The 27,562-nt window shown below is 54.7% G+C and overlaps 1 protein-coding gene and 1 pseudogene across 4 annotated transcripts; one reads left to right on the forward strand and one right to left on the reverse strand.

Moving 5' to 3' along the window:
- Positions 1–27,562, reverse strand: GATA3 (GATA binding protein 3). Of its 4 annotated transcripts, none has more exons than XM_032881622.1 (6): positions 27,366–27,562; positions 18,988–19,621; positions 16,036–16,572; positions 10,491–10,636; positions 6,026–6,151; positions 1–2,099 (listed from the first exon to the last, which is right to left on the reverse strand). In XM_032881622.1, the coding sequence occupies exons 2-6, from the start codon at positions 19,226–19,228 to the stop codon at positions 1,815–1,817; spliced, it is 1,335 nt and encodes a 444-aa protein (XP_032737513.1). In that variant the 5' UTR covers positions 19,229–19,621; positions 27,366–27,562; the 3' UTR covers positions 1–1,814. The 4 variants fall into 4 exon arrangements, with proteins under 4 accessions (XP_032737513.1, XP_032737512.1, XP_032737514.1 ...); XM_032881621.1 differs by lacking the exon at positions 27,366–27,562 and adding an exon at positions 21,226–21,288; XM_032881623.1 differs by lacking the exon at positions 27,366–27,562 and having other exon boundaries at positions 10,491–10,633; positions 18,988–19,711.
- LOC116881676 lies at positions 23,668–24,569 on the forward strand (annotated as a pseudogene).

Here is a 27,562-nt window from a genome sequence, read left to right on the forward strand (position 1 = left end):
TTCAGTCTCTAACTCCTTTATTTCAACATTTAGCTTTAGGTTTAAAATATTTGCTAAGAAAGCAGAGAGGCGATTTAACAGAGATTTTAAAATGTGCGCCATGGGTTACACGTTCTGTCAACAGAGTAAAAGGAAACTATACAGCATAAGTTACAAAAACGGTTATTTCGTGTGTCGCAAACATGCCAACAAACCCTCCACTGCGGTGATATTCAATTCGACAGTAGAAAAGCAGCACAGAGATGAACTCAGGCACCAGCCCAGCTCCTTGACCTCTTGCAGAGAAGAGCGGGGAATCCATCATCCGCAGTCCTCCTGGGATCTCTGCGAGGGAATGATCCCCCTTGCCCCTGCAAGGAGACGTGGCTGCTCGGGCCCCGCAGGACAGGGGCTACAGCTCACGAGGGGACACAGAAGGGGGCACAGAAGGCCTCCCCGCTCCCCAGGCTGCAGACAGCGCTCCAAAGATGCCCGGCTTCCCAAAGGAATAAACGTTTGCATTATCTCCTAGTGAATAACTTCCCGTTTGGGTTTTGTTTTTAAATTAGCGGGAGCTACCAGATTCTCTAAGAGCCTGGCCGCCCCCCGCTTTGATAACGATGTTATTTGGTTGTTTGAAGATATCTGCACTTAATTTTTACACTAGTATTCCAAGAGACTGCATGGGAGGCGGTGATCACTAACACAGAACACGACAGGCGCTGACAATCGGCGGGTGGCTCTCAGGACCCCGTCTGTCTGGCCGAGGTCCCTGGCATGCACGGCGGGCGCTCATACATTTGCTTCCCTGACAGCCTGGGCTGCGGGAGGCGTGAGGGAAGAGACAGATGCCGCTGTACCCTTAGAAGCTAGTTAATAAATATCATCAAAAAACAAAATGGAAAAGAAGCCCTCCGGAGCACAGACCACCTTAGGTCAACTGAAGGTCATCTAGTTTATTCAACCAAAAAATCGAGAGAGAAGGAAAATATGAAAACAGAAAGTAGTTCTTAACACTAGCAGTAAATAAATTTGTACAACCGTTCAGTCTGTATAATAGGATGAAATAAATCTACATCTCTTCTTATTTTGGTGCTTTGAATTATACATACAAACAACAATTACAGGGACTTGTTCACAAAGCGGGGAGGCCTGAGCGAGGCTCTCGGACCCCCTCGATGGCAATGCGTGCGTGCGTGAGTGGCCACGCTGACTGCCCAGAACCGACAGAATTTTCCAGACAGAGGCCCACCGCTTTGAACAAATGATTTGCCTACGACTTTTTTCTTTTTTTCTTGCTTTTTTTTTTTTTTTCTTCCTTTTAATCCATCCAAGGACCACGACCAGTGCAAGGAATCGACACTGGTTGTTCATCCATGAGAGGAGCAGACCTAGTTTCTTCTTAATTTCCGTACTTTATTTCCCCCGTGTTCCTTAAAACTCTTGGCGTCCTTCATGCCTTTCTTACAGCTACCCAGATGCGATAACGTCTTCGTGTAATGTACAGTACTTTCTTACAATATAAGTTATATGCAATGTTCGGCGTGGTTTATTTTCTTTCTTTCTTTTTTTTTTTTTTTCACAGCACTAGAGAGACCCTGATAAATAGGGAACATGAGTCTGAATGGCTTATTCACAAATGGGATCCAGATTCGGTGATCGAGAACACAGCACAGTGAGCTCTTCTGCAAAAGTGGCAAACGTCATTTCGCCTTCTGCCTTCAGAAACATAGATCCGTGGGACTTCGGCTTCATGATACTGCTCCTGCAAAAATGCACGTGGGAGGGGCTGGAGGGACTCTCGCTGGGAGGCCTGGAAGCGTCGAGCAGGGGCTCTAACCCATGGCGGTGACCATACTGGAAGGGTGGTGAGGTCCGAAGGAGAGGCTGGACGGGGGGTGCATCGGCGTCGGAGTGGTCAGCATGTGGCTCGAGTGGCTGAAGGGGGATATGTGGCTGAGAGAGGACATGTGTCTGGAGAGGGCGGCCGGGTTGAACGAGCTGCCCTTGGGGAAGTCCTCCAGCGTGTCGTGCACCTTTTTGCACTTTTTGGATTTGCTAGACATTTTTCGGTTCCGGGTCTGGATGCCTTCCTTCTTCATAGTCAGGGGTCTGTTAATCTAAACAAAGATCAACGTTTTTTTTTTTTTTTTACTTTTTTGGCTGGCTTCGAAAGGGCACAGGCTTTTACCCCTCAGCACAGCTGCTCTGACGGCCCCACACTGGGGATCTGCTTTCAGGGGCCCCTTCCTCCCCTCCACCCCTTCCTGTCTCCTTCCCGGGGACCCTGTGGCCTGCAGGTTCTGCCGCCAAGCTCCGGCCGCTCTCGGTCGCGGCCGCCGAGAGATCACCAGTGAGGAGTTCCAACACAGAGGGTGTTAATTATGTTCATCTACATCAATCACTTTGGGGAAAATGTGCCTCCGGAATCTCTGTGTTCCCAAGGACCGTATGCTAGAGACCCGCCCCATACGACTGCATTTCTCCAGGAACTAAGATGTCATACATAACTGGTCTGATTCCATTAGAATCTCCTTCAAATACTTCACGAGAATGGAGGCAAGGAAGGAGTCTTTAAGAGGGAGGTAACATCGTGTCCCCTCATTGGAAATCAGTGCTAGGACCAAGAAAACACTGCCAATGCAATCAGCCTCAAGAGTTGAAGTCCCTGGGCCTGGAGAGACTAGGGCTCCGTCCCTCTCCAAAGTATGGGTCTTCTGCCCGGCTTTCTCACAGTAATGGGTGCTGTGAAAGTCCTCCCCTGGAAAGCATATATTCTAGGGCCGTGTTTCAATGCGGTGTGTCTCTGCAGAAGGTGGTCCCTCGCCCCCGTCACAGCAACCGAGCAATGACTGAAAGTTGCAATTTCTGCCTAGTTCTGACTCTGCACCCCAAACCAGCCAAACGGCCCACCGACCCGCGGCCGAGTCCTTGCTAAGAACTCAGAGGCACGCAGAACTAAGCTGGTACGACAGCACCCTCATCCTGAAAATCAGAGAGCAGGAGTGAGCTCAGGAAAGAGACAAGCAAGGGCCTGACTCTGAAAGTCTTGAACTAGTCTTCCGCACCCGAGACAGCACAGCATCTCTCTCACTTTTTCAGAAGGCTCTGTCTGTGTTGTTTTTCAAATGCATTTGCTAGGGGTGCAGAGGGTGGGTAGAATCAAGTGGGGGACTTCACAAAGCAAGCCTTGATCACTCCCCACAATGAGTCAGAATGGGAGGCACCCTGATGGCCGACAGCTGCCCCATACGACAAACCACGCATCTGGCCACACTTCAGGGAAATGTGGCAAACCAGCTCGAGGAGGAAATGTCAGGGTCCCGATCATTCCCGACTCCTTGGGGAAAAGCATCCTCTGCCACCCACATCCTTGAGAGCGGAGGAAGGGAAGAGGCTCTCCTGGTTCCAGGATCTACCTGTCTGCTCCCCAAGGTAGAAAAGCACAGCTGAGGAAGACAGAAGCCGGTACCCAAGAGCAAAAGGGCTGCCACCAACACTTCTGGGAACAGCAGACACACGGCTTCCTGGGGTTGGGTTGGGAGAGGTCACCGCTAAGAGGGGTACAGAGCCACATGCCAGAGCTGAGACCCAATTCCCTCTTATGCCAGGAAGGTAGAAAGGCTGAAAGGTCACCGCCAAAAGAACATGTCAGGGTTCCTTCTTCAAAGTGACAATCAAGATAAAGAGGAAGCCTGCAAAGGTGACAGGAATCTACTGTCACATCAAATCTTCCCCCAAGATAATGTCTAGACACACAGCTCTTTACACGGGGATCCAAATACAGCCAGCCAGATATCTGAATATAACATCTGGTTACACAGATCGCCGCGAGAACCCAGATAACTAGTCTCCACGCCACCTAGCTACACTGATCCGGAGATAGGTAGTTATCGAAACAGCCAGATAAGAAGAAAGGAACCAACTCATAGCACACACACACAGGTCTCCAGATGGGCACAAGCAAACACGACGCAATGAGAACGTTCATCGAGGATGATCTCCCGTTGGCAGATAGACCTAAACTCCCTCCTTTTGTGAAGTCTCGGTAAACCAGAGAAGACAGGAAAACGGCTCCTACTGGGGAGCAGGTCCTCCCCCAGTCGCCGGCGCCCAGCCACCGAGTTGGGAGCGAGTAAAGAAAGGGTGGGAGGGAGCAGGGAAGATCTGATGAGAAATCGACATCCTTCCGAACCTTCCTTAGGCCAGACCATCAAGACCGCATCTCATCATGGCTAAGCAGTCTCAGAAATTTACGGCTGGTGAACTTCCCTGCGTTCCTGTGCTTCTGTGGGAAGAAGAACGAAACGTCTAAATGCGGCCGCGGCCGGCTCCTGACTTTGAACTGAACTCCGGGACGTGCTGAGATGAGAAAGTGTTTACTTTCCCCCGGTCTCTATGGGTCCTCAGGCTCCTGCCTGACCTCCTCGGAAGGCCTGGGCTGCTCTGAAGTCAGGCCCGGCTCTTCCACTCCAACGGCACGTCCGCTGGCACGAGCTAGTCGATGCTCTGAGTCATAACACCTTCAAGTACAACGGAAATAAAATAACTTCTGCTCTGCCGGCATCGTGGCACTATCCGAGGCTCGAATGTAATCAAGTAACTTGAAAGTTCTTTGAAAACCTTACATTACAGCCAGAAACAGTCGGGAGAGGCTGCGCCGATGGCTGGGTAGCCCTAAAACGCTGATGCCCCAAGTCTTCCGGATTGTAATCACGTACCTGTTTCTCTCCACCGCAGGGAGCAAGTAAATTCCCCAAAGCGAAAATGGAACCTGGGGTTCCCTGCTGATAAACAGGTATACGCTACAGTCTGAGAATCAAGAGACAGCGACCAGGAAGACCGGTTCCCTTAGGCTGGGCATCACACAGGGACCATGGCAAGAGGGGATGACATGGAAAGCGGGGACAGGAGTGTCGGGGTCCCTGGACATGGCAGCAACTTAGTCCCAAAAGGCAAAGAAGGATGAGTTTTCTGGGATCACCCTAAAGAAGTTCTCCTGTGACTCAAAAAATCTACCCAGAAAAGCCTCCTCCCAATTTGCAGGTATTCCTGGGTGGGTGAGCCGAGTTCCTGCCGGAACAGCCCCCAGCAAAGAGCCTCTTCCCCGTTCAGCCCCAGACTTTGCCAAGAGCAGACTGGCAAAGGGACTCTAGCAGAACCTGAGGAAAGAGACGACTGAGAGAGAGAGACAGAGAGAGGGAGAAATGGCCATTTTCTTCTTAGGGATGAATTAAACTTCAGGCCTCATTAGGTCAAGACCTGTCAGCTGGGGTTATTTCAGGCAAACAAAAAAAAATCCGGTCTTTTTTGTTTTGAACGTAAAGATATTACAAAACGTACCCCTCCCCCATGAAAAGATTAGAAACAACACAGCTACGCTCAGGACACGAGCTGGCAATTGTCATTCTGCAAAGATGATGCAGAAAAGGACACAAGAGTTTCTCTTCCCTGGTACGAGAACCCCATTTGGCTGCTCCCCTCTGGTCTCGGCTGGTGAGGACAGAGACATTGGAGGACATCTGCCAGACATTTCATTCCCCATCTTTTATACAGAAAGCCCATTTAACTTTCTCAGGTCAGGTCACGTGAGACTGCTCCCTTTGGCGACAGACCTGCCCCATCTCAGCACGGCATGGGCTGCACACACAATTCCACTCAATTCTCTCCACATCTCACCTCCCCTCCCCTGCCTGCTCTCATTCCCTCTTTTGCAAAAAAAACTTCCAACTGCAGGGAAACATGGAACTATAAGGGTTTCCCAAAGGGAAGACTGGAAAGCCCCGGCGAGGCCCCGCTGAGGCACTGGACCGCCGCATCACGGCATGGTCCACACCGACCTGGGGCGCAGGTTAGTCTCCGGCCCCATACTGTCCCGTCTCGGCACCGCCACGGGGAACAGGGCAGGTCCCCTCGGATGCTGCTGCTCCGAGACCTGTTATCTAGCCTAAGGGAGCACGAGCCAATGGAGAAGGGGACCCAGAGCCGGGGACCCCGTCTCACAGGCACCCCCAGAAAGGACGCAGGTCCGGTCTGGGACACTTACATTGTGAAGCTTGTAGTAGAGCCCACACGCGTTACAGACGGGGTCTCCGTTGGCATTTCTTCTCCAGAGCGTCGTGGTGGTGGTTTGACAGTTCGCACAGGACGTCCCTGCCCTTCTTGCAGCCGACTGGGAGTCGGGGGGAGAGAGAGCGAGCGAGAGGGGGGCAAAACCAAAACAATTGAGAAATGGGTTTTCAGAACCACAGAGACACACTTACAACAAGAAAAAGAAAAGAATCAGCATTGAAATCAAAATTAGCCAGTGGCCCACATGAAAGTACTCAAGATCCTCAAGAAGAAACGTGCAGCCGATTCCCTGGCATCGGAGCATGCCACTCGGTGGTCAAGGGGCCGGAATTTCACCTGCCGCTCTATGGGGCGGAATCGGGAGGCTCAGAGAGCCAACGCCACGGCCCTGAGCCTCGGCCAGCACACTTGGCCGGGTGTTTAACTTGAACGGGTCACAACTCCGAATTACCCCCGGTAGCCGGCTCTCGGTACCCCTGGGCACCGGACTCCCAGGAGGCCTTTTGCAAGGGCAACTGCCAAGAACATCAAGGCTCAACGAGGCCGCTGGCCGTCAGGACACACTGACAGCAGAGGGAGAGCAAATCCAAACACCCAGAGCATTCGACAGCTCCCAGATAACAAATGCCTGATTCGAAAGAGATCAGGGAGCCCGCCTGGAGGGAGAGTGTCCGAACCTGTGTGCGTTGGGGGGTGGAGGGGGGGGGCACGCACCACAGGACAGGCCACTTAGGAAGCACCAAGCAGGACATCCCTCGTGAGCAAGACTCCCAGGAAATCTGCCACAGCCCTAAACTAAGGGCCCAGCCCTTACGGGCTTGGTACATCCTCCTCCTTGGGTGGCTTTCAGGTCGTGAGCCCAGCTGAAAAGCAGGGAGAATTCTGCTAATCAGCAGGAACCCGCCCCCGCCCCCCCCCCCGTCCTGCTCTCATCTCATTTCACCTTCGTGAAATTAGGTATTTCCTATTTGCCGTTCACAGAGCCCAAGAGTGGTAGGTCAGATGTCAGGCTCAGCCTGAATTTTAATTATTTGATTGTGTCACTGACTTCATTTCCTTTAAGAGGGAGATTTTTCTTTCGCTTTTTGATGCCCTTCCACTTACGAGAGTGCTGTTCTCTACGTCCACGCTTTAAGGGGGAGAAAGAGGTAAATTCAAGCACTTTCCGAAGAAAATGAAGTTGGGTCCCTTTTAATGTATACCTCTATGAACACCTCCCCTCTCTCCCCAACCTGTAAAGACAATTTTAACTGCTAAAGAAGAATTCCCCAACTCTGGGCTCAAATATTATTATCAAAGGTGAGAGGAGGAGCCAGAAGTCAGCTATGTGTGATCTAGAAAATTCCACCATGTTTATAAAAGTCTGAGATCAAACTAGAGGGATCATCGTATGCTTTTCTGTCAATATTTCATCAAGCCAAAAGTTAGGCCACCCACCCGAAGCTGCCAGACACGGGCAACCTCGTGGCCGTTCTGAATGAAGCTGATTCCCTTCCCTTCAAACCAGACCCCTAAACTGTGCCACTGATAGTTTCCTGACTCCTGCAAGCTTAAAGGGCTAAGCTGTGGCTTTTATTTATTAGACTGGGGGTGGTATTCTGTATTCTCTGTGTTCTAAAAAAAACTGGGCGGTTAAAACAGCTCTTCTCTGTCATCATTGACAAAGTCCTACTTCCTGGCTGTCCATCTTGGAAACCATTCCCCAGAGCCCAGGGGCGCCCCCTCTGACCCCCGCACGCCTGTGCCCACCTGCCTTCGGAACCCTGGAGCAGAGGCCAGACTAACTTTCCCTTGTATGCACTTGGGAGGAGAACCATACCGAGAATCAGCGCTTGAAGGTTCTGACAACGATGTTATCGTGTCATTATTATTATCTTCCCGCGCTTTTCTCTTGAAAACAGATACTGAGATAGAGTCGGTTAATATCTACGTGGCCCATGCATTTCCCAGCTCAGCAACTTCAAACGCACGCTACAAGCGCATAATGCCAGCCGGTAAAAGTCAAGCTCCAAGAAAGGGGGTCCCCAGTGCAGCCCTTCTCAGTATATGGACAGTAACGTAAATACGAGCGGCCTCGGAGTATGTCTCCGGTCCACAGACTCGATGCAAATTTACACAACCGCTCCAAGCCACACTGTTTGGATCACGAGCAGGAATCAGAGCAAATTCATAAAGCAAGCTCCACACAGCTAGCTGTCAGACGGACGAAAACCCTGGCAAGACTCGGAAAAAAATATTCTAGGGATCTCCTCTCCGGTCATGTCTTTGGTTTCCTGAGTGAGTTTCTTGAGGGTAGACAGGCATCTTCTGGAGGGGCGGGCTACACTGTGGGCTGGGTGGTCTGCAGCAAATGAGCCAATGGGCCCAGGCAAAACAGCCAGGTGGGGAGGCAGGGGTGGCAGGAAGGAAGAGGAAATACAGGGAAGAGACAAAGAAAGTTCCAGCTACTCAGAAAGCAAACATATCTAAGGGCTAAATAATAGTAATAGTAATAATAATAATAATAATAAACAACTATCCTGAATGTGTTTTGAGCAGCTTTCTGGAGCCTATGAATTCTGTGGAACTAAAAATATAAAACCGCCCAGGACAGATGAGTAAGAAAGAAAAGACAGATGAAAATGTGACAGCCAATGAACTCCGGAATTCAAAGCAATATTACTCAGAGTTTTCAAGATTTCTTATGAAAGGTAGATGAAGACAGACTTACATAAAATGCAAGTAGAGCCCTCCTATGCAGTCTGCCCAGACAGAAGAAACCCCAAGAAAATGTCAAATACACACTTGCTCATCAACCAGCCCATTGTCTGAGGCTTTACACCCTCTTTTCTCTCTCTCTTTTTTTTTAACCTTAAAAAAAAAAGCCCAATTATAAGGATGGTACCAAGACATATTTTAACAAGAAAGTTTTTGTTGTCAGTTCTGTTTCTTTGCCTCTTTCTTTCTTTCTATCTTTCTTTCTTTCTTATTTTTTTTTTTTTTTTTTACGAAGGCCAGTTTTGGGTGATTCAGAACATTCTTTTGTGGTGCGATCATATTCATTCTGGGCTAACACCTCCAGCCATTTCTTTTCTTTTTTTTTTTTTTTTTTTTTTTTCCAAACACTTGTTCAGATATGTTCAAACATCTTGATGTTTAGGTTGGGGAAGCTGAGTTGTTGTTTATGAGCTATCTCCAGTGCTCAGATATCCGGCAGCTTTTTCCTAGGAAGTTAGCTTTGCACATGAGAGAAAGGAAAAAAAAATACCCAAGTGCAGGGGGACCAGAGGGGGAGGTTGAGAGCGCTGGAGAAGGGGGCAAAGATCAGAAGGAATAAAGCCGGGGAGATCGAGGATTGCCAGAAATTAAAGTCACGTGGGCACTTCCATCCCTAGAAAGTTTTTCCTTCTTCTGAAAAGGATGTGAAAGGTGTTGAGTTGTGCTCAAATCTGATGGAGATGACAAACAATTCTTTAAAAAGAATCCAGAGCATTTGTTTCCGTCCCCCCCCTTCCCCCTCCCAATCTGATGGATGCAGCTTTATCCACTAATCTGCATGGGGAAATTCCCCTCCTCTCTTCTCTACTTGGTGAATGTCATCAGCACAAAAAGCATTTTGATCTCTTAACTGTGGTTAGGGTTATCTTTTGCCAAAAGCCTGCTTTTATTTGCCTGTTATACACACTTGCTTTTCAGTCCGAGCCTGAGGTTCCAAAGACAAGTTCACAAATGGACTTCTCCTTCTAGTCTTCCTTATAAATGCTCAAGTACTCCTAGGGGTCAAGATGTTTGAGAAAGAAAGAAGGAGGGGATTAAAACCATTACCCTCCCCATCGTGACTCGAGGGGCAAATAGGAGCAAGCGTTACATGAGACCAAGAGGCAAGACAGGAATCCCACAGTTCTCCCCAAAGGCCTGAGCTGTGGAAAATCCTCAATCCTTAAGACCAGGAAAGAAGAAAAACTCAGCTAGACTCAGTGGCTGCTGCTAGTGAACCTCAGCTAATTGGCCCCATCAATCTTAAAGCATGGGCACACGAGACCCCTCCGTGGCACTGAGCCTTGCTCACTTCCTGGGGGCCTACCGCTGAGGGACATGTTCTAGATGGTTCCTGGTACCTGCATCTCACACATTTCTCCGATTATCAATGAATTTGAGCTCACTTACTCTGGTCCACTCTCTATTTGCAAACACATTAGAGGTTCGATAACCAAAAAGCCAGCACCCTTAAAAATTTGTTAAGTGACTTAGGAAATGTGAAGGGGGAAAAAGGAGAGAGAGTGAGCTTTTCTGTAGCTCTAATTTGAGAAAAGAAAAGGGGGGAGGGGGAAGGATCCCAAGCAAGCTGACATGATTTTGAGCTGTCCTGCCAATTTCCTGCAGAACGCTCTCCTTCCTGAAGAGAGGAAATTAAAAACACACAATGGTTCATGGTGGATCTGTGTTTCTGGAGAACTCACCAGCCTTCGCTTGGGCTTGATAAGGGGTCGGTTCTGTCCGTTCATTTTGTGGTAGAGCCCGCAGGCGTTGCACAGGTAATGCCCGGTGCCATCCCTCCGCCACAGGGGGGTTGAGGTGGCCCCACAGTTCACGCACTCCCTGCCTTCTGGAAACAAGACCACACAGCAGTCACTTAGGGAAGGAACACTGACGGCACTCAGAAGGAGGGAATGAGAGTAAAACTGGGACCTTTTTTTTCCCCCTCTCTGCTCCCCCTATTGGGGAACTTTCCCACACCCCCACACCCCCCACCTCCCTTAAGGTGGTGCCCAAGTGGGGAAGAGCCACCCTCTGGCCCTGTCATAGCTTAACCATTCCCGCAAGCCCAGCTTCCGCCCCAAGAAGTAGCTCATGAATAAACAGCAGCACAACCTTGCTCTGGCCGGCCTGACTTGATGGGGAAGATCAAGTACACCCGGGGAGGAAAGAAGGCAGATTGCAACTCGAAATGGTTCCCTGAGAAAAGGCTAAGCCCTGGACTGTGGCAAAGCAAAACATTCCCCTCCGGGGCCCTCAAGGGAAAACGAAGGTGTCCCCACCACCACCGTGGGGTCTGTCTATAGAGATGGATTAAATCCTGCCGATCAGGATGGGGAGAGAGGAAAGAGGAATGAATGCACGGCTGGATAGACCAACAGATAACAAATCGATGAACAGACTGGTCAGTGGGCTGATTGATCTGAAGACCCAAGGTTTTAGATTTGACTTCCGATAAAACCGGAAATGTCCCTGGCTGGCAAATAAAGATGAAGACCCAGAGGGGCCCCACTCATCCCCCCACCACATTTTCTCTCTCTCTAGAAAAGGCCAAGGTCTTCTATGACTTGCCAGCCACTGTGACAGACACTGAAGGCAAAGTAGGACCCCAGCTGGACCGAGCCCGGAGGTGTTGGAGGGAAATAGGCTTGGAAATGTTGGCGGGAGGGAAGAACAGGCCAATTAAAAAAGGGGGGGGGGCGACCTCTCAAGTCAGAGGGCTCATTAACCAAGGCTTTCCTGCAGTTGCTCTTTTTCCAAAAAAACAAACAAACGAAATAAACAAAAAACCGGCCAGGCCGGTTCAGTCCGGGGGCAGGAGAATGACCCAGACCCAACTCCAGAGGGAAAAGCTCCTGGAGAGAATCCCTCAAAATACCATTTTAGCACCACGGGGGATTTTGGCTCACTGATTTCTTTCCAACTTCTGCGGGAGAAGGGAAGGGAGGATAGTTTCTGGGAGAACCTGCCCAGCTCTTGGGGGGCCTTCCCCTCCAGGCGGGCCTGTACCGGCATCTCTGCCAACCCAGCCAGACTGGGAGGAGCTCCCTCCCCTCCGCCCTCCACCCCTGCTCCCACCCCAGACCCTTGCAGGAGCCAGGAGCTCCCAAGAGGAGGAGTCGGGGAGAGGGTTTCACTTTCTCTGGGGGTGCTAGCTGGGAGGTTTGGGAGGCTGGTAGGGGACAAAGATGAGCCCCTAAGGGTTGTTTCATTTTATGAGATTAATCAGCTAATTCTAAACTACCCAGAAGACAGAATGGAGGAAGAGAACGGGGCAGGCTGTTTCGGAATCTGGAAGACTCCCTTCAGTGGGAGCACAAGGCTGGTGTGGGGACCTGTCTGGCCTTTGGAAATCCTAGGCCAAGTATGAAGGATGTGGGGGGTTCACACCTATAAGCTTGGGTTTTTTTGTTTTTCTTCTCCAGGGACAGGTTCTGGGGAAGGAAAAAGACGTTTAGAAATGGAGGACTTCGTCTGACACTGGAGTTCATAACGGTGCTGAATAGTTTTTGTCCACTTTCCTTTTAAAAATAATTTTAAAAAAGATTGTAAAGAGTTATATCTAAGTATATAGATATACATATTTTTTCCTCACCAATTCTAGAAAGCTGTTCAACCCAGGGTCCACAGAGAGCCTGCCCCGAGCCACTGAGCCACTGGCGTTCTCCCCAAACTCGGGCGCTCCTGAGCCCGGTACCACGTTCGGGTTCGGGTACCCAAGAGGATCTAACTGTCCTTGAAAAGTCCTGGGACCATATTACATCGATGCTGGAGTCGGAAGCCTACCGCCTTGGTGGCGGGCCGAGGGGGAGGCAGGGAGGAAGGAGGAAAGGGCGAGTGGGCGAGAAGGTGCCTCCTGCAGCCTAGCCAAGGGGGCGGGCAGACCCCCCTCCCCGCAGTCCCAGTGCCCCACGCAGGCACCGGGTCAGCCCCTTCTGGGGGCAGTGACACCGGCCTGTGCTAGCCCTGGGGAGCGGCAGGCCCACTCCCCATCCGGCCAAGATAGAGTCCTCTCAGGTCCCTTGTCATTCTGTCCCTTTCCTGCTGGGCAGGGAGGGCTGGGGCGAGGTTTCGCTGGCCCCCTCCTCCCTCCCCTCCCCTCCCCTCCCCGAGCCCCAGCTCCGGGTGGAGTCCCCGCTGCGGCCTGCCCGCAGCCCTGCTCCCAGGCACCGGGGACTGGGGGATCTCCCGGCCTGACGCGATTAGTCTGATTTCCTCTCCTTTGTCAGCCAGTGGGGAGGATGACAGCTTCCTTTTCTGGGGGACCTTCAAGACTAGCAACGGTTGCCTCTTCAGCCAAGCTCCGCACACTGGAGCAATTTTCTGTCTTGATTCACTCCGCAAGTTCGCGATTGCCTTGTCTGGCTTTTTCTTATTTTTTTTTTTCTTTCTTGTCTCATTGTTGCCTCTAGTCTGTGACTTCAGCAAGCAACCAATTTTCCTAATGGAGGCCCTGACTCTCCTGGTTTCTTTCCCTCTGCTCGCTCACTGTCTGGTGTGAGCTGCTCAGACAGACACCTCTCTCTCTTAGGTGACAAGAACCACAGAGCTGTGAGGCCTCTTGACATTCGACAGCCATTTTCAAACACACCCCAACCCCCTGGTCTCCAGCTGCAATTCTGAGACCTGGGCTGGCTTGGAAGGAGTAGGCGCTGGGCCTGAGTCTACAAAGGGGAAGGTGGGGGGAGATGCCCGCAGTCAGAGGAGTCTTGTGGGGGAGCCAAGAAAGGGCCCTTCGCTAAAAGCCTTTGTCTTTTGTTTGTAGAGGGAGACCCAGCACTGACAGCCCCGGCGTTAGAAAAGCACGAGGTACCCTAACCACTGCTTCAACCGTTCCTCCAAAATGCAACAACCCTCTCTTCTCCCGTTTCCACCTTCAGCAAATGCATTTGCACAGAGTTCAAAAAAAAAAAAAAAAAAAAAAAAGCAACCACTAAACCCCAGAGAACTCCCTGAAGAACTGCTGCCATTTCCACCCTCTCTACCTAGAAAGGTCTAGAAACCCTCCTCCCCACTCCCACACTCCCAAAAGTCCCAGCTCCCGGGCTGCCCAGGTGTGCAGCCTTAGGGTTTCTGACTGTGAGAAAGGAATAAGAAGGAGGAAGTAAAAAAGCCATATTGCAATGTCTTCTCTCCTCTCCCCACCTACCAAGATAATAATAATAATATATAAAAAGTAAAAAAAAAAAAAAAGTACAATAGGCCCATAGGTGTTCCTGGTTCCAGTTTACAGTAAGCGCAGCTCTTCCTCCCACCTGCCCCAAATGTTCAGGGGCTTGAGGAAAGAGTGAAAGTTCAGAAAAGACCAGCCTAAGGCCAAAGGTGTGCCCCCAGTGGGGAGAGAAACCAGAGGCTCTGGAAAAGTCGTTCTGTCCCCTCCCCCACTCAAACCACCACCCCAGCCTCAGATACCACGATCTTCCCCCCCAAAAAAAAACTTTGCGCTACCAGAAAAGAGAACTTTAAACAGAAAAAAAAAAAAAAATCCCATCGCTAGCTCGAAATGCGAAATGCGTCGGTTTGCTCTCTTTGCCATCAGTCCTCAAGCTCTGATCTAATCCCCGCTTTTCTGAGCCAAGGTGAACCCCACTTCTCCGGAACCCTCCACTCCAGGCCCAAGCCCAGCCCCCGCCGAGGCAGCCGGGCCACTTTCCTCTGCCTGTTCTCCCTTCCTCTTGCTTTCTCTTTGACTCCACCAGCGAGCCTACCTCCCTCTCCCTCTGCCGACTTTCATGTACTGAACATGCAGGTCTGAGTTTTTCTGTCAGCCTAACCGCATCCGGACTCTATTAAAGTTCCTGGCGCGGGATAAACAATGCAACTGTCGCGTGCGGCAGTCTGAAAATAATTGGATTAGCTCAAACATATCAACTAAATAGAGACAGTCCTGCCCAGGCAGTCGGAGTGAATGTCACCCTGGAAAAAAACCCTGAAAACTGATCTCATGGTCACTGGGCTCCCAGAGCCCTCCCTCGGAAGTTTTTCAAACCTGGATTTTTGCAAGCCCGGTTTCAAGACGGCTCGTCCCACCCAGAAAAGACAAATGATTTTCACCACTTCTTTGTGTATAGGATCTCTATAGATACAGGGCAGAGGTGAGACGTTGGAATGAGCCAGGACAGACAGACCCACTTCGAAATGGACCCACCCAAGGAGACAGAACAATCTTTGAAAAATAATCTTTTAAACTATAGCTAAACCTCATCTGAGAGAAGAATCCCAAGGTCTCCCGACTACTTTGATTAGAAGCAACACTGGCGATGGATTATTTTATTTTGAAAGCCAAAATATTTTGTGTGGGTTTGGTGTTGCCTCTTTTTTTTTTTTTTTTTAAAGCATGTGTCTACAGCCAAAGATTAAAGACACCCGCTCTTTTAGACAGGGGGTGCTTTTCTGAGAGAGGATGGGCAGAGGAAGCGGAGACCCACACCTAGGGATCATCGTTCTGTCCTTCCTACCTCCACTGGCTTCAGATTAGTCGAGGAAGAGGTCCTGAGACGCCTTCCTGCCCGGGGCCTGTGCTGCCACCACAGGTGACTGGCCCCCTGGGCTTTTGATTTTCATTCCAGTTTCCCCTGGACACAGCCCACCTCCCTTAGGGTGACAGTTCCCTCTTCCACGCAAAGAATACGTGTGCTGCTTTTGCCAGGGTCCTGCTTTCCACACACACCCCCCCAAATATACACATGCTTTATTTACCCATGTCTCTGTAAAGGGCTGTCCTCTGTTGCCTGCATGACCCCCACGGAGCTGAGCCCAGAAGAACAGGCAGACGGCCACAGAGGCCAGGGGGGTCAAAGGAGGGACCCGTTTGTTTAGGTTTAAGGAGGTTTCGTTTTAGCATTAAACACTAAAGATTTATTCCCTGGGCTTTCCATTTGGTCTTGGAAACTGACTAAAGGTTACTGGCAGAACCCAAAGGTCCCCAGGCAGGCAGGACAGGGTAATTTGTTTTTGTTTGTCTTTTTCCTTCCCCAGCTCATGGAGGTGGGGGCGGTAAATTAGATCCCACTTCCCCTGGGCTCTGAGGACTGGAATGAGATAGGACACACCTCATTCTTTCCCCCTGCTGGAAGAAAGGGAAGAAATCAAATCTCAGAAGGGTCTGGAACACCAGCCAGCTCCCCTGAGGGGCCAGCCTTCGGCTCCCTCTTCCCTGCCCTGGATTTAGGAGAAGGGAGAGGTGAGAAGAGGAGAAAAGGCTCCGGGGTTTGGGGGGATGGGGGTGGCGGCCGAGAAGTTTCCTACCTGTGCTGGATCTCGCCTTGGGCCTCGACTTGCATCCGAAGCCGGTGGGGGAGCCCCCCAGCAGGCTGCTGGGCGGGAAGAGTCCGGAGCTGTATTCAGGGACGTAGGGCGGGTACGTGGTGATGGGGTGATGCGCCGAGGAGGCCGCCCCTCCCAGGGTGGTCATGCTGCCCCGCGAGTGCGTGGACTCGAGCTTCATGCTGTCGGGCAGCGGCACCTGGTACTTGATGCACTCTTTCTCGTCCTGCCGGGCCGAGCCGGCAGAGCCCGGGGTGGACAGGGACGGGTCCGGGGAGACGTCCTTCGGCGGGGTGGGCGGGAAGGTGAAGAGGTGCGGGCTGGAGTGGCCCGCCGACAGCGAGGAGGACGAGGCCGGGGGGTAGACGGACAGCGGCCCCGGGGAGCCGTGGTGGATGGACGTCTTGGAGAAGGGGCTGAGGTTCCAGGGCGAAGCGGTGTGGTGGCTGCCCAGAGCCTTGCCGCCATCCAGCCAGGGCAGGGATCCGTGCAGCAGGGGCGGGCGGCACACCTGGCTCCCTGCGCGGGAAAGGGGTTGGGGGGAGACAGGACAGAGAAATGCCCGTGAGAGCCGCTTGGTGAGAGCTGCTTCGGAGGCCCTCAGACACACCTGGGGGTCCTCCCCCTGCCTGGCCAGACCCAAACACACCTTGGACCCCAGAGTAGGCCCACTCCTTCCCCCAGGCTGGCCCTAGCACCTTGGCCAGCACGCACTTTACACCCGTGTCTCCTAAACGAAGGTCCCATCAAATCCAGCAGGATTAGGGGCCTGTGTCTGACATCCAAGAGATGCTTGCAGGGAGTGGCGAGAGCCCCTGGGCATATCTGGTCTCTCTAGATACCCTTTCTAAGTGGCATCCCTGAGGTCCCTTTCTGGAACTTGACTTGATTTATTGGTTTCCTTCAATGGCCCAGAGTCCCCCACCCCAGACCTGATCCCAGCCAGGCTGATAAGAGTGGGCTGTGAATAATGAGGCCTGAGGGGCGAGCCTGGCCAAACCACCGCTCTACACCGGGAAAAGACGTGGAGCCGGAGAGAGGCCCCACTCCCAAGGCCCAGAGCAGGAAGGAGGGTGCTCACAGGGAAGGGAGGAGAGGGAGCATTTTGGGGTTACTTTCCAGTAACCCTGCTTCAGCGCTTGCTCATAACTTGCAAGGCCCGAACTGGGATTTGCAAGGACCTTTTAATCACCCAGACTGTTGGAGGAAGTTTCCAAGGCTAGATCCTGCCTTTTTCACCCTCCCAAATCCTACAGAAGGAAAATAAAGTAAACCCCAAATTTGCCCTCAAAGTTGGGATGCCACCAGTGCCACTGGAGAATTTTCACCTGAGCCCCTGCGACACAAAATCCCTGTTGACATGTATCTTTCACTCCCCAGAGCATTCAAAAGACACAGTTTTCAGATGGCCATGACTCAGGCACGTCCACTCACCCTGAGAAGGACCCATGCAGACTTTAAGTGCAAATCCACACACTTATTGATCTTTTAATCCACTACCTGCCTCAGCGTCTGACATTCTATTTAACCATGAAGAACAATACTGAAACTAAAATCTTGAGAGAGGAAGGGGAGGGGAGGGGGAAGGAGAGCTCTCTGAACGCCAAGGGTCAAGATTCAATGTTATGCAGGAAGTAGTATAGTAAATAATATTAAGTCTGCATCTACCGCATTTCCACTTAACTGCTGATCTGCACAGAAGGAGGGCAAAGAGCGCCCCATCCGCAGAAACAATTGTTTAAAACCTGGTGACAGCAGGGCGCCTGCCGCGAGGGGCTCTGTCACCGGCGTCGCCAATGCAGGCTCTAAGTAGGGGGACCAAGGAAGACCTCAGTCGCCCAGACTAGGAGAGACTCCCATTTTCTCTGCCTGAGATTGTGCCTCTATTTCTTCTTTAGGAACTCACTTACGCTGGAAATCTTAGAGCTTTTTCCCCCCTAACTGCACAAGGCTGGAGTTCTTAACCTTTTAGAAAGCGGCGAAACTATTCAAAGGTGAAAGAGAAAGGAAAAAAAGAAAAGAAAAGACAACTTTTCTTTCTTATGTGGGAATCGCTCCCACATAAGAAAGAAACCCCGTTGGATCCTAAATCTTCTTTGGGAGCCTCAGGGGACTGTGGTAGGCCAGAGGAGAGAGTAAGGCAAGGTTTGGGGGGAGCAGGGAATGCGGCAACCTAAAAGCCAAGACGCAGGAAAATTCTGTGCAGCCGGGAATCTCCCGTTTAAGACAGTAGCCTCCCCACCCAAACCCCTTCAAGTACCAGAATTCCACTCCTCAGAGCCAAGGGGTACCAGACCTGCCCAGGAACCAAATGCACTAGCCTCAGGGAAAGGTCAAAAGAAAAGAACTAAAAGAAAGGAAAAGAAAAGAAAAGAAAAGAAACAGGGATGCGGATTAAATTTCTCTCGGGCCTTTCTGAACATGTGCCCCAAAAAGAAACTGAGGCACGCTGGCAGAAGCCCCCCATCCCACCCCGAGAAAGAACTCCAGGATAACTGAGGGAGCGAAGCCCTTTCCGAAGGACCCAAGCCCGAGCCGGGCTCGGCCGGCGCCGCCTGCGGGCCCACGGAGCCGCAGCTGCAGAAGCAGAGGCTCGGCTCCCGGAGCCCCGGAGCCGCAGGCGCCCCCGCCCCGCGAACCTGCGGCCGCGCGGGGAGAGAGGGCTGCAGTCGGGCGCCTGCCAGGTGAGCGCCAGGCCCCGGGCACAGCCGCCGCGGAGACGCCTGCTGCGACTTTTTGAAAAACACACTCTCGCGGCGACTGAGGCTGCTTCCTCGCCCATTTCCGGGCCCCAATTTTTTTTGAATTGTAGCAGGAACGGCACTTGGGGGCTTTCGCTGGGTCTCCCCACCCCTTCGTCCCTCCCCGCCTCCCCGACCCGGCGGGGAGCGGCGGCGGCTGTGCGGGGGGTCCCGGCGCCCCGGGCGGACTCACCGTGGTGGGTCGGAGGGTACCTCTGCACCGTGGCCCTCACTGAGTTTCCGTAGTAGGAAGGGACGTGGTTGCCTTGACCGTCGATGTTAAAAAGTACATCCACCTCCTCGGGCAGGGGGTACTGCGCCGGGTCCATGTAGGAGTGGCCGAGGCCCGGGTGGTGCGTGTCCGGGTGCTGCCCGTTGAGGACCGCGGGGTGGTGGTGGCTCACCCAGCGCGGCTGGTCCGCCGTCACCTCCATGGCCCCGGCTGCGCTCGCGCCCTCTCGCCAGGCCCGGAACCCGCGCGCGGAGAGGGAGGGCGGTCGGGCTGGAGGGTCGGGGGCCTCCGAGGCTCTGCAGGTGCTCCTGCTGTCCGAGGGGCGGGGGTCGGTTAATGATTTGTTTTCAGTGGGGGAATAGGAACGCTGGGAAGGAAAAGTAAGCAAAGGAGATTTAAAAAAAAAAAAATCTGTAAGCAGCAGTTAAGAAGGGGAAGAAAAAAGAAATTCCAAAAAATAGGTACGGAAGGATAAAGGGGGACCAAGTCCTAAAAGGGGGGAGGGCGAGCGAAGGTGGCTGGAATTCTGCAAGGGAGGCTCTTCTGCACCGGGGCTCCCTCAGCGGCTCCGAGGCTGAGGCTCTCCTCGGGTCACCTGCGAAGGAGAGAGGGGGAGACCTGGATGAGCTCCTGAGTACTTGAGCACCTGAGTTTATGAAGTGGCACCACCTCCCCGCGAGCCGCCCGGCCCCGCGCCCGCGCACCCAGGACACGCGCACACACGCGCACACGCGCACGCCTCCTCCCGAGCGAGGCCAACCGGGACGCGGCCGCCCAGGGAACGACTCCCAAGTCCATCCCCGGCAGCCGGGCCGTCCCTCCCGAGGGCCCTGCACCGGCTGAGCGGTTGCAGCTCGGCCGACAGCTCCTTCCCCCCGCTCCCGGGGACAGCGATCCCGGGACCTGCCTTCCAGGCCTCCAGCAGCTCTCCAAAAGAGGAGGGCAAAGTTGAAAGTGTTTTAAAGCCCTCCCAAATGGAGCAAGGGAAAAAAAAAAAAAAAAATCAAACTTTAAAAAAAAAAAAAAAAGTTGCCAGTACCAACCTGGTAGCGAGGAGCAGAGAGGAGGAGGAGGAGGCGTGCGACCTGGGAGAGCAGAAACTGCTCGGTCAGATTGCGTGGCTCGCTCTGTCGCGCGCGCTCTCCGTCTCTCTCTCTTTTCCTCTCTCTCCCTCTCTCAGTATTTTTTTTTTTTTTTACAGGGAATGCATTCTTTCTGAAAGTATCAAGACGGCGCCAGGCAGCTCAGTGTTCGCAGACAGCTGTGGCGCGACGCAACTTAAGGAGGTTCTAGTGTCATCCGCGCCGAGGGGGAGGAGCCTGGCGCTGGCGAGGAGGGGACAGGATCACCAGCACAAGGAAACTGCAACCCAAACCCGCTCCAGGACCTCACCCCCCTGCACCCCTCCTCCCCTGCTCCCGCCCCTCCGCTGACCGGAAGGGGGGCGCCGCGGAGCGCCGCCCGGCCGGAGGGGCGGCGGGGCGGGTGGGCGAGGCCCGCGGGGTTAGGGGCGGAGGGGGCGGGCAGGAGGGAATTCGCGCTCTGGCCCTTTAAATGTGGCTCCCGCTCCTGCCAATTCATTCCGGCCCGGGTGCTGATTCCGCGCCGGGGAGACCCGCCTGCCCCATTCATAAAGTCCATTTCTACAGGCGGCCTTTCGGTCTCAGACTTTCAACGACCACCAGCACAAGGGAACTGTTTTTAGACTCAGTCCAGGGTATCGGGGAGGTTATTGATTTGGGGCTATGTGCATATAAAACTGATCAGAAAAAAAAAATTTAAGGCCAAAGTCCTTTTGATATTTGTCTCTGGAGAGAATTGCCTAAGGGACTGAGGGCTGGGGCAAGAGGGAAGCGTCCCGGAACGTCCGCCGGACTTGGGCGGTCGCTGTCAACATTTTCCCCAGCCTTTGTGCTCACGAGCCCCTCGGAGGGACGTTCCCGCCGCAGCAGCTGTCCCTTCCGGACCCGGTGTCTGTCATCGGTGCGTGCTTCTCACTCGAGGGGCAGCAGGGATGGAAGGAAATGAAGGGGGGAGAGAGACGCTCACCAGCCCCCGAGCAGGGCGGGAGCGGTTGCAGAGAACGCACTCGGGGCTTCTTTCCAGTTACCCAACTTTTCCCTCCACCCCGCCCAGGGCCCTACTCGCTCTGGCTCCCGGCGTTTTTCCCCCGCCGGGGAACCAGCCCCCTCCACCTACCCCCATCCCCGCCGGCGGGCAGGACGGCAGCGACCTTCCCGGACTCGCTCGGCCCGGCTCGGCCCGGCAGCCCCGGGCGGAGGGGGCGCGGCTCCAGAAGCCCCGGCGAGAGGGCGGGGCCCGCGGGGCGGGGACGGGAAGGGGCCAATCAGCGGGCGAGGCTGTGGCCGGGCCGCGATTGGCCGGCCCCGCGGGCTCCAACCTCCCCGGCCTCGCTTGGTCCTTTGAGCCACTGCATCCCCTAGCGGCGCCCAGGCTCCGGCAGCTGCCGGTCCCAAAAACGCGGCCGGGGCGAGCAGGGTCAGGCGGGAAGGGAAAACTCAGGTTCCACCCTCCGCTCACCCCGGGGCAGTGTGTGCAAGGAGCGTGCGGGTTCCCTCTCAGGCCATCCCACGGACGGTACTAAGAGCTGGATTTAGGGTTTCATTAGAATTGAAGCCATCATTCCCTCTTCGCTCCTCTCCCCCATTAAATTCCCTACAAATACAAAAAGTCGAAATACAAGAGACCGTCCCTAAAAGTAAGTTCTGGAGGATTCCTTTCATGCGCTCAAGGAAAATCATCAATATTCAGCCTAACTTGGTGTATGTGTTGGGGTGGGGGGCGAGAGATGTCTTGTTTTAATACACAATCCTTGCAGGAAGATTAGTAAAATTTATTTCAGAGTAGTGGCAACGTGGGTCCTCCCGATCTTGGATTTGGAGCTTCTCCTGAGTCTCCGTCTTCTTAAATCTGATGTTTGTTAGAAATCAGGGTTGAGTTTCTAGATACGGGACAGGAAGAAAATTCCTAAAATTAAACACATGCACGCACTGCTCCCCCCCCCCCCCACGTTTCTCCTGAGCCCATTTAGTTCCCGTTTATTAGGGCGGCCCAGTAAAGAAGCATCGATTTTTCTTTTCACTCTGACCACTTCTCTCTAGAGCCAGCCAAGCTGCCAGCCTCTCCTGCTGCTCACGGGGCTCTCCAAACCTTTTAATTATTTAGTTTCTGTCTACCATCCACCGGAAACCGCTTCATAAACAAGGACGGACCAGCGCGCACACATTTTTGCTAAAAGTCCCCGAGATTAAGATGAAGGATGGAAGGGGCGGGGGTTGAAGAAAAGAAAAGAAAAGAAAGAAAAGCGCTTCATGGCGCGTCAGCCCGGGACGAGGGGACGCTAGACCCGGACCCCGGTTCAAAGTCACGCGGGGAATCCCAAACGTGGCTTTCTGGCTCGAGACCTGGAAGCCACGGAAAAGGAAAAAGGGAGCCGTCCCCGGGAGAAAAAAAACTGCTGACGCCAGGACCTGAAAATGTTAACTTGTGAGCTTAGAACAATTTTAAAAGACAAAGGGAAAATATTTGTGGGAACTAGGCCTTCCCTTGCAGCGCGCCCCTCTCCGATAAGGCACAGAACGTGGGGGGCGGGCACTATTCGTTTTAATTAAAAGCACCGAGTCGGGCGGCACAACGATGGAGAGTCCTCCCGCACCCCCGCCTCCTCCCCCTCCCCACACCTTGGAAAAATAAAAGATCTCGAAGGCCCTGGGTCTGGATGGTTTGAAGCTGGCAGAGAGGCGTGGGGGGCTGCGGCTGGATGCCCGGTGTAATGGAGCCAGCCTGTAGGGGGTATTTAACATTTAATTCCCAGCCGGTCCGCCCCTGTTCCCGGACTGACAGTGGGTAATTGGGAAAGAGGACGTTGCTCTTTTGATGGCCCGCGCCGGCCAGTCTCGCCGACGCCACACTGGGTTTGACGTCACGGGCCCAGCCCCAGAGCCGGGAGTGCAGAGAAGGGGGGTGGGTAGAGAAAAGGAGGGGAGGGGGATACAGGGAAGGGAGGGCCGAGGTCCGTCCCGGGATCCGTGGGGAAGCAGGGAGGGAGGGAGCCAGGCCGGAGAGAGGCTGAAGCGTGTGGCCTGAGGCGGAGAGCCGGGCTGCGGGGGTCTGAGCCAGGCCAGGCGCCGGCCTGACCCGCCTCGCCGGCAAATGCAGGCCGGGCTTCCTCCTCCCGGGGCGGGCGGGGGAGGGGAGGGGGCTCGAGGCCGGGAGAAGGTGGGGGGAAGGTGGTCCAGACTCCCCCTCGGCCGTAGCTCGCAAAGCTGGGATCCTGGCCTCCTGCAGAGACGCCTCAGCGCCCTCCAGCAGCCCTGACGGCCTCCTCCCCCAGGAAGCCCGGCCCGGGCCGGGTCTAGCGAGTGCCCCCCGCCTCCCCGGGAGCAGCCGGCGCCCCGCGGGTGGAGGAAGCGAGGAGACCCAGGAGGATCTCGCCGCCGCCGCCGCCGCTGCGGAGCCCTGGGCTCCTGCAGGGCGCAAGGCCTCCCTCACCAGGGTAAGGGGCTGTCGAACGGCCTGGAAGCCCGGGACCCTGGGGGCAAGCGTCCCGGAGCCGAGCGAGCCATAGCGCAGCCCCCGGCCGGGGCTCAGGATCCCGGGCCCAGGGCCCTGCGGGGGCGGCGGGAGCCAGTGCGGCCTATCCGAAACGCCAGGCCTCGAGGCGGCTGCTGCAGGCGTCAAGTTGAGTGGGGTGTGTGTGCCCTCTTGGGGAAAGGATAAGAAATGGAACCTAACTTTCTCTCCCCGGACGGGGTAAGCTGGGACCCACACACACCCCCCTAGACACATGCCCAAGTGCAGGTCCCTCCCACCCGCCCTCCCGAGGCTGCCCAGGCTCCGTCCCGAAGGAAGTGGGACACCCAGTCCCGCCAAGGAACCGGAGCCCGCGGCGCAGAGTGGGGGAGCGTGCCCCCCAGGCTCACCCCTGGGGTCGCAGGACCCAGAGAGCGGAGATCCACGCGGCCAGCGTGCCCCACCCGAGCCTGGCGACCGGCGCGTCCAGGCGAGCTCCGCGGGGCCGAGGTGCCGGGAGAAGCGGCCTCGGGCGCCCGCGCGCTGCCCGCGGAGGACAACCGGAGAGCCGAGCCTCGGGGTCGAAGTCATAAAGTTACTAATCCGGCGCGCAGGGGGAGTGAGCGTGCTTCGGACCGCCTGGGGCGGTCATTTGAGCGTGTTTACTTAAGGACTTTGCAAGCGGAGCGCGCGCGAAATAGTCGGATTTCCAGCGAGGCAGCAAATATTTGCAGGCAGGAGAAAGAAGCGGAGCCGGGCCGCGACGCCGCGTCCCTCCCCCCGGAGCCTCGGCGCCGGCCTGGGCGGACCCGGCCGCGCAGTTAAAGACAGAAACGAAGCCGGGAACCTGCGGGGCTGGGGGCAGGGAGGGCGCAGAGCTACAGCGAAGGCCAGAAATTGGAGCGCGGCCCCGAGGCCCTGGCGAGCCGGGGCTTGGGGGGAGGAGAAGTCCTTTCCCACTCCAGCTCGATCAATCTTCCTTGGCTGCGATCGGTCAATAAAAATGGTGTGAACCGGCCGCGGTTGCTGTACGTCTGGGGAGGAAGTGGGGGCCAGAGGTGCCGAGGCCGGCGCCGGCGCCCCACACCGGCCCGGTTCGCGGCGGGGCGGTCTGCAAGCTCCAGGCTGGCGGCCAGTTCGTCGCCCGAAGCCGAGCGCTGCCCGGCGGGGCCTTTAATTGGGTGTCTCCATTTTAATAGTGGCCATTGTTGGAGCAATTAGCGAGAGACAATAACCGCCAAGAGGCGTTTAATTCGATTCCATGCGCTGGCTGCGTGCGGCACAGGGGCGCTCTGGAAGAAGAGGACGGCGGGGAGGGTCTGGTTAAGGGCCGGCTCCCCTCTCTGCTGGTTTTTGGTCTTAAGTGTGGGAGTTCTAATGGGGCAAGCGGAAAGCGGGACGAGAGCACCCGGGTCCTGGTCCAGGACCTGGAAACCAGTCCTGGGCCTGGCTAGCCCGGCTGGGCGCCCCCGGGGCCGCCGCGCCTGCTGGCAGCACGCGTCCTGGCTGCGACCACTGCGCGGGTCCCCGATGCCTGTTAGAGGGAGAAAAGCAGAGAGGGCAGGGACGTGGAAAGCAGGCCTCCTTCCTCGTCGGCCCTTGGGTCCCCACCTCCATCACCCAATTTCCTTCCCAATCGGGAAGAGAGAAGAACCCCCTTCTGGCGCGTACACACCTCCCCCTCCTCAGCCTCGGCCCTCGGATTAGGTTACCATGGGCAGGCGAGGATTTTTACTGGTTACGGGAATAGTACAGGTAAAGCTGTATAAACAGCTCGCAGGCTGCCGGGGCGGGAGGGTTACGCCGGGGACACGGCCCAAGGCGCCACCGCCGGGCGTGCGCTGCACGGGTGAAATGGCGGGGGAGCCCGCTTGGACGCGGCGCCCCGGGACAGCGCAGGTTAAACACAGATTATGCTGGATCTCTGCAGTTCCCATCCAAGCCCCCTTTCTCTTTCCCGCATGAACTGAAACGCAGAGAGTGGGGAGAGAAAGAGGAGATGAGAAAGAAGCAGGCAGTAGGCATGCGGGCTGTTCTTTTTTCAGATGAAACATCGCGAGCAGGGGACTTGGGGAATGAAGAGAAAAGGGGGACCCCAAAACTCACGGTCAGAGGGCACATGCTGGAGGTGGAAACGTCAAGGGGGAAACCCACGGGTACTCAGGCGAAAAGAGTTCTGCAGGCGCAGCTCTCCTCCCGGTTCCCACGCCCACCCGCCTCTGGCCTAGGGTCTACCTGCGTTGGGAAATGAACCATCGCTTTGGGGGTGGGAAGTGGTTTGACTTTTTTTTTTTTTTTTTTTTTTTTTTTTTTTTTTTTTTTTTTTTTTTGCTTATTCATCTATCAGTGTTTAAAACTCGGAAGGAAACCCGCCCAGGCCAGGAGGAGCAGCGAGAGATGTGGAGAGTCAGAGAGGAGATGCCTTCTGAGATTACCCCCTCCTGCTCCGCTCCCCACCGCCAGGTTGGGCTCTCCAGCTTGGAGGGGAGGCTGGCCCTTCCTCTCCCGCTACCATCTTCTCCTTGGGTGAGAAAAACCCCGATTGTATAGAGATAAAAAGATTGTATAGAGATAAAAATTAGATAGGTAGGGGTGTAGCGGAAAGGGGGAGGGAGGAGGGAGAGGACAGGGGATTTCTGTTTTAGAGCCTAAGGGTGCACAGGTCGGGGGTGGCACTGGGGGGAGCCCCAGTGTTGGGTAGGAGAGAAAGAGTGCCCTGAAGGATGATCCGGAAGGAATGAGAGTCACCTCAGAAGAAGGGCTCACCTCCCAACTGTCTCTCCCTCCAGGCCTTGGCGGTCTGGGATACCACGGGAACCCCATGAGAGGAAGAAAGGATGGAGGGGCTCCAGCGGGTGCCACGGCCCTCCCTGGCCAGAGGCCGTTTATGCAGCTCCCAGCAGGATCCCGGGGCCCTGAAGTTAAGGTTCGCTGAGTCTAGACTCAGGCTTTCCTCCTGGGCGAGTCTTTTCGCCCTCCAGACCCCAGCATTTTTCAGGCTGGAAGGGGTGCCCTTGGCCACCTGCTCCAGTCCGCTTAGCCTCCCCGCCCTCAGCCGTCTCACTGGCCCTGGCCGGCCCCAGCTCCAAGCCTCAAGCCCTGGCGCACCCGACTCTCTGGCCACTCCAACTTGACATTACAGGAGGCGGGCTTTCTGCAGGAGCTCTTGTGTTTCTACCTCTCTGGATTAGCCGGGGAAACTGGGGTGTGTTTGTTCCTGGACAATCGGCGGTGGGCCTCAAGGGAAAGGGGGGCTTCATAACACACAGAGAGAGGGAAAACGGGCGCAGATGATTTCATTCAGATGAGACGACAGCAGAGACGAGCTTCTAAAAGCGCGAATTGTAATGTCTTCCTTTGGACGCTCGGGAGACCCCGTAATAAAATCTGCAAGCGCGCGGGGCTCCGAGATGTGAAGAGGCCGGCCTCCCCCGTGCGCCCTCCGGGACCGTGCCCACCCGGCCGCCTCTCCCCGCCAGCCGCCTGGCTCGCGCTGCGCTCTCCGCCCTCTGCCACCTCGTGGACCTCCAGCAATTTGTTACATAAAACAAAACAGCAACCACACACATAGCCCGCAGACCCGCAGAGACGGACACCCCCCATCCCGCTCCAGTGCCTCGCGCCCCGGGTTTCTTTCTCATCCTCCTCCAGTCCATTCTGCCCAGCGACCAGAAGCAAAGGGGGGTTCGCACTCCAGCTCCGGGTTTCCCTGATTGGAATGCCACGGTTGTTAAACCCGCTCGGATTACCCCCAACCATGAAGAAGCGGGTGATCCGAGATATTCGGTCCACACGCAAAGACATACCACAAACGAATGCACATTTCTGTGTGCAAAGGCTCAGAGGCGGAGCAGACAACATCCCAGTCCAGCCCAGAAATGATCAGGATAATTGGGGCTAGAGAACACCAGGCTTCGGGATTCTGCCCCAACACACTTTATCAGGATTCCTAATTCCCTGCCACCTCCGAAGGTTCCTGGACACAAATCGCCTTAAATTCCAA

Source organism: Lontra canadensis, unplaced genomic scaffold (genome assembly GCF_010015895.1).
Source record: "Lontra canadensis isolate GAN:19392208 unplaced genomic scaffold, GSC_riverotter_1.0 scaffold76, whole genome shotgun sequence".
Taxonomy (NCBI): domain Eukaryota; kingdom Metazoa; phylum Chordata; class Mammalia; order Carnivora; family Mustelidae; genus Lontra; species Lontra canadensis.

Excerpts from the sequence above, each read along its gene's own strand:
- GATA3 (XM_032881622.1), bottom strand. The coding sequence starts at position 19,228 with ATGGAGGTGACGGCGGACCAGCCGCGCTGGGTGAGCCACCACCACCCC. Across the intron at positions 10,637-16,035 it reads CAAGGCGAGATCCAGCACAG|AAGGCAGGGAGTGCGTGAAC; the intron begins GTAGGAAACTTC and ends TCTTGTTTCCAG. Across the intron at positions 2,100-6,025 it reads TCTACTACAAGCTTCACAAT|ATTAACAGACCCCTGACTAT; the intron begins GTAAGTGTCCCA and ends ATCTTTGTTTAG.